General features: G+C 35.6%; 1 protein-coding gene across 1 annotated transcript; it reads right to left on the reverse strand.

Annotated features, from left to right (window-relative positions):
- Positions 1-2,246: 2,246 nt before the first annotated feature.
- Positions 2,247-6,195, reverse strand: LOC140760421 (protein DA1-related 1-like). The gene is made up of 11 exons (XM_073097353.1): positions 6,094-6,195; positions 5,914-6,007; positions 5,706-5,835; positions 5,087-5,195; positions 4,920-5,015; positions 4,409-4,528; positions 4,066-4,278; positions 3,919-3,981; positions 3,712-3,830; positions 3,475-3,533; positions 2,247-2,632 (listed from the first exon to the last, which is right to left on the reverse strand). The coding sequence occupies exons 1-11, from the start codon at positions 6,193-6,195 to the stop codon at positions 2,313-2,315; spliced, it is 1,425 nt and encodes a 474-aa protein (XP_072953454.1). The 3' UTR covers positions 2,247-2,312.
- Positions 6,196-6,507: the final 312 nt, after the last annotated feature.

Consider the following 6,507-nt stretch of genomic DNA (forward strand, 5'->3'; position numbering starts at 1 on the left):
TGATCCACGTGGACAGAACGGTGGGCCAGGAAGCCGTTAGCCGTTATGCGTGGAGGACCGGTGGAATAAATATTAGCAAATAATCTATTTATTTTGTCGGAATATATATATATATATATATATATATATATATATATATATATATATTCCAAGCTTCTACGTGCATGGAAGAGTAGGTTTTGCATGCATGCATCTCTTTCTCTTGACAACTATAGTGACCTATTTTATTTATTTATTTATTTTCAGGTAATTAATACGACTATGCTTACGATGACTTCTTATTATTATTCGTTGAATTTTCTCCTATTATCTAACAATTAATCATCATCGATCATAATCAACTTATAAGATGATGACACACTCTCACATAGTTTTGATAAATAGTTTGAAAATATTATTAACTAACTTTTACTATATATTTTTCTCACTTATTTACTTTCTTTTTTACTCCGTCACTTAAGAGATCTTAGTTATCAAGAGCATTATAGAAGTGGCTAAAGTTGATAGAGATTTAAGAGATATAGGGTTATAAAAGATGTTATTAAGAACTTGCAATACTACTACTGCTTATTAAGATCATGTACTCTGAGATTTACCAAACTTCATCTTGAGGTGACAAAAGGTGTGAGTAACTCTTTTGTTATTTTTTTATAAACAAATTTATTAGGGTCAATTTTATGCAGACCCAAAACATAATTAATGGCTAGAGAAGTGTTAAACTTAGTGCTCAAATATTTATCATAAATTTTATTATCCAACTCTTTATTTAACACTTATGAATTTAATAGCAACATCTTTTTAGAGTTCTATGTATATACAGCGATACTTACGTCTATATCGTATCCACAAATATCAGAAATATTAAATGGTCGTAAAGTTACAAGAAAATATATTATATTCACTTCTTATTTCAAACACTATAGATATATAGATATAAATTTCATTAAATCTTAGATTGGATGGAGAACATCCAACGCACTTTCAACCTATATATTGATCGCATTCAATTGAAATTTGAAGGTGATTAGTAACATAAGTACTGGTTGCTAATAAGATTATGCTCAGATGACTAAAATGACTAGTTGTATAAATATTTCGATGTTCAAATTTCAGCATCACCGGTAAATTATAATATATGTATCAGAGACGAAGAAATGAATGAGAAGAAGAGAGAAAGCAAAAGGCTGCTTGCTTGTGTTCTCTTGCACTTTGGTGAAATATTTTTCAAGACAAATTCTATATTTATTCTTCTTTTTTATCTTCTCTTCGATCAAAGTAGAAAATATTGATTTGAGATACTTGAACAGTTTACCTGCCATGAGAAAGAAAATTTTGGATTTAGGAAGGTTCCTAAGAGAATTCCAATTAATTTGAGATACTCTCTGGGTGAAAATGATATCAGTATCTATATTTTTATTCCGGGATATGAATACAAATTATGAATAGGATAATGAGCATAATTATTATATCCAGAAAGCACACATACGGATACGATTCAAATATCGGATAAATCTTTACTTGTCCCAATACCATCTTATTCAATAGGTGTGATAACTCTATCACACCACATGAGAAGCATGCATATGTTTCCTACACAAATGCATATTTCTAGCGAGAAAGAATATAATATTTAGATTATTTGTGGATAAGAGATTTATTAGCAAATAAGATAGACTTATAAACCAACCAAGAATAAAAATGTGCAATACTAACCACCAATTATATTATTAACTTGCCGGCCGTGCCGTAAGAAGAGAAGAAGAAAAAAATGAGATACTCACCTTCGCCGACCACTGCTCGTCGCTCACCTGCCATCGCCGCTCGTTGATCGGGTGCCCTAGCCCGAGGGAGAAAATGAAATCCAAATTCACAACTTAAGTTTTAACCGATAACCTTATATATCTCTCTTTCTCTCTCTCAATTTTTCTCTCTCTCTCGATCTCATCTTCTCCCTTAGGCTAGGGCACCAGACACGCTCGGGCAACGACGACAGCAACGGTGATCGACAACGGGTAGTTCAACGGCGAGCGGCGAAACTATTAGGAAGAGTACCGTGCGGCACCCCTCGTGCCATGTGCCGGTACGCCGTCGGCACGACCATCCATTGTACCAAGTCAGTTCAGAGTGCGAGAATAAAGTGGATTGGATTTCCAACTTATTGAGCAGCAGCAGCTATCCAGTGTTGCGTGGTAATACAAGGAGTAATTAATTAATTAATCATGGACGAGCAAGTTACAGGAATGGGTAGTAACTAATGTGGTTATATCGCCCATAATTAGCCGCTTATTCCTCTAGGAAGACATGCAAAACGATTAAACTGGAAAGTTCCCAGTCATCTTGATGTGGACGAGGGTATTTCTGAGGCCATACTTGAGGACAGCCTGGTTGCCAGCTCTGAAACCATCGCCATATGTAGAAGAAGGTTGTGCCTCAATCTGGTACTTGAAAAATTCTCCCAGTTTAGTCTCCAACTGGGATTTCGCACCCTTTTTAGATGACGTGGATGCTGACGAGGACGATGATGTGGATGCAATGTTACTGGCAGACCCTGCCACGATCTCGCTGTCCAGCCACATGTGAGCAAGAACCTGGCATATGCCTTCTTCAACTTTGTCACTAAGATTGCGATACCCTGCAATGCAATGCAATCAGCATGGCATATGATGTTTATACCCTGCAATGCATTCAACTCGCCTTATATGCTTCATATGTTGTAACATGTTAACAAATTGGAAGGAGAGCTCTATAATTAGAGCCCAAAGGCTACCAAAGAGGCACCAAGCTTTATATTTATTATTTAATTAATATAGTATATATATTTATATATTATATTTTAAATTACTTAATAAGTCATCTTAATATTATTATTTTTTAATAAAAAATATATGGTTAGAAAACTCTCATTGATATCTTTATAATAAGACTAATATTCAATAGTTTCATAAATTATTTTAAATTATTATTTTTTAATTAAAAACATTGAAATTATATTACACAAGATAAAAATAAAATATTTAAAATAATTTAATATTATACTCATTTTAAATATCTTGATGAGAGAATTCTAACGGTATTATTTTTGTTAAAAATTGATTAACAAAACTAATTATATATTCAATTTAATTAATTAAATAGATGGAATTTAAATTTTTTGATTAAACTTTTATAGGATAAAATTGGCATTTCTAAAAATTAAATAGTATTATAGCTGCGCTCTAAATTTTTAGATGGGGCTTCAATTTGGAGTTCCATTGTAGCTGGTTCCAAATTTAGAGCCTCATTTAGAGTCCGATTGGAGCTTCAAATTTAAAGTTTTGGAGTCAGTCGGAGATGCTCTTAAATTGTTACAGCTAGTTCTGATTGACACAAGGTCAACTAGCTTTTAAATTGTCCAACGAGTTATATGCTAAATATCCATACTGACAAAGAAAGCGAATAGCCACGGAATCAACTGTATTTAAGTTGGGAAAGTACCATTAAGCCGCAGCCAAGCATGCATCAACTCGTGAGCTAGAATCGAACCTGTTGATAATCTGCAGACAGAATAACACAAATGGTGAAAAGTAGATCAGGCCTGCATAAGTAACCAAGACAGAAGGAGACGTCAAGGATCATTAAATCCGTATAAAAGAACTAACAATATTCTGGACTACTCTTGGCAAAGACAATATATGTTGTCCAAGGTACATTGTTGTCACGAATCAAATCTACCTGGGGAGACCATACAAAACGAGAATTGCAGTGACTTCGCATTGCCGGGTGAGCCTCTGTGGCTCTGTTTTTATTCCCATGATTCTGTTTCCAGCCCCAAGCCTTGGCCTCCTCGATATCTGATAACAGTGCACCAGTAAATGAGAGCATTGCCAGGCCAAGCAAGACGTTCAAGAAACAGGGTAGTCAGAAGCAAAGAGATCTCACCGTGCGGACAATCTGCTCCTCAGCTAGGCAAAGACCTCTTGTTTCAGGTAAGTGATGATGCTGCTTCCCAGGGAGAACAGAGCAAATAAAACAGAGAAGGTTAAAGTATAACTGATGATGAATGTTCACAGGTTTCATGGAACTTACACTCTTTTCCCCATCCATGGCCTCATTGAGAGCTTGTCTCTCAACTAGAAGCATAGGAACTTGCTGTTGAATCTTCATATTTAGACCTTCAAAAAACTCTTGAATGTCAAGGTAAAGAGGTTGGCATTCGCTAGTGTCCATTACAGCAGAACCCAGACACTCGAGGCAGAGGTTGCGTCCATCATCTAAAGTCACATATTCTGCGTCCCTTCGCTAGAATTTCATAGGGAAAAGAAAGAAAATCCATTACTTTATGCATCAAACGAGATGAAACTTAGGCACATTCATAAGGTAATGGCTAATAATAATGGTGCAATAAACTTTTAAGAGCTAGAATGGTCACCTCCATTCTTTCACAACTGCAGCACTTTCGAGTGCCATCCATCTCATGTGAAGGGCAATATTGTATTCGCCAGAAAGGATGTGCCCAGCATTCAATTTGCCCTTCCGCGCTCATTGGGATCTGAAGAAGATGGCATAGTAAGAGACGGACGTTAGTCTGAGATTTATGGGACTAATCTCAATTCAGAAACATCTTCCCCATCCTAATCTACCTTAGCATCGACTTCGTGCTGCTTGAGTAAGCAACCATGATAACAATAACTATAGGAAAAGTTGAACAAGAGGAAGCAAATTGTTATCTAAGAAGACTGATCAGTCTAAATAAAACATGTGTCCGGTTGCCTGGATCTAAGCAGCTCACCAAAAAGAAGAACAATGGTTGAGTTCAGCAAATGAGCAAGCAAAACACACAGGATCTGATGTATATTCTAAGGGAGAAAGGTCATATTTCATTGTATGTCAAACACAAACTGCTTCAGGAAAAGAATCAGTAAAGGTACTGAAATACTTACAAATTGCTCGCAAACATCACATCTTGGGTGATAGAGCTCCTTGTAACAAGATGTATGATAAGGACGATCGTTGTGCACGCGGAACTGGAACATAAGCTGAGTGAGTTTTGGATCAAACTTAGGAAACTCTTTACGTTAAACAACAAGCAAATTACCCCCTCGTCGACTATCGGCTGATGACAATTATCACAGCGGAAACAGTTTGGGTGCCAAAGAGCTCCCATACAACTAAGAAAGCGCCCCCGGCCGATCTTAGTATTGCATCCAGCACATATCCTATGGCAATCAATGTAAGGCAAACAAACCTTTTTCAATAGGAAATGGAAATAAAGTACAATGAACCAAGAAAAGATATTCTTGTTGTCCATTCTGGTATGAATGAAAGACTATTTTGTAGCAATGACCCGGTGCAGGAATTTATTTCCTTAGTGTTGTGATACATACACTGATACACACACATATAAGTACATAACATGTCCCAATGGATCATAGATTTATTTTCAAGACTTAACATGTCAATGTATTTGAATTGTGTTGTATTCGTGTACATGCTTCATACCACTTTATGTGTGCTCAAATCTCGCCAAACTACAAAAGAGAATAAAAGAATAGTGATAACTCAGCAACAAAGATGTCCTCTTAAGCAAGAGACAAAGTAAGACTTAACCCACTTGGATGAATCAACTTCGTCTATGTAAATACATGCATACAAGATTATTACAATGAAGTGGCCGAAAGATCCGCAAAATGACTGCTAAATGAACGACAGAACCGATTAAAAACTACCTAGATCCAAAAGGATCAGAAGAAACTGATGCTTTGTTAGTATCGCCATTTCCATGTAGAGGAGTTTCAAAGTCCAAACTTTCTTGTAAAGCCCTTGCAAGTTGTTCATCCTCGTCCAGGTACGATTCCTCTGCTATATCTATACACATAAAAATCCAACCAAAACTTAAGTAAAAGATTTATCTAAAACAATAGATATTATACAAACCATCTTGTGACTTTCTTTCTCCTTCCACTTCTTTGGATAAAGAAAGAGCAATAGCACGATCAAGATCTTCGTCTCCAGATTCTTGAGGGAAATCCTGTACACGATAATCTAAGTTTCTTAATATTATATACTAAATTTAAAAATTAAATTTAAATTAAAAAGAAAAAGCCCCAGACTTACGGGTGAGTTGGGTGGTAAGCCATCATCTTCATCTTCATGTCTTTCATGGCATTGCTTGACTTTATGGCTAGAACCTCCCAAGATTTTACGCAGCCAACCCATGAGAGATATAATAAGCTGATATTGAAATGAACATTAGCAAACACCACCTTTCTGAATTCAAAAAATAAAACTGGAGTTAAATAATTCTGGGGTTTTGGATTTATATGTAATTTGATATTTATTTGATTACTTTCTTGCAAAGATCCAATCCCAAAAAGAAGAAGGAAGATGGTGTAGAGTGCAGCAGTAGATTAATTAATAAGAGGGACTAATATCCTTGATCATGCCCTAATTAACAAGAACAAAAAAGGGAAGGAATCAATTAATGTGCAGATTTTTATTCAACTTATTTTAGAATATAATCTTATAATT

This window comes from Typha angustifolia, chromosome 5 (genome assembly GCF_048772165.1).
Source record: "Typha angustifolia cultivar Huaian chromosome 5, ASM4877216v1, whole genome shotgun sequence".
In the NCBI taxonomy this organism is placed as follows: Eukaryota; Viridiplantae; Streptophyta; class Magnoliopsida; order Poales; family Typhaceae; genus Typha; species Typha angustifolia.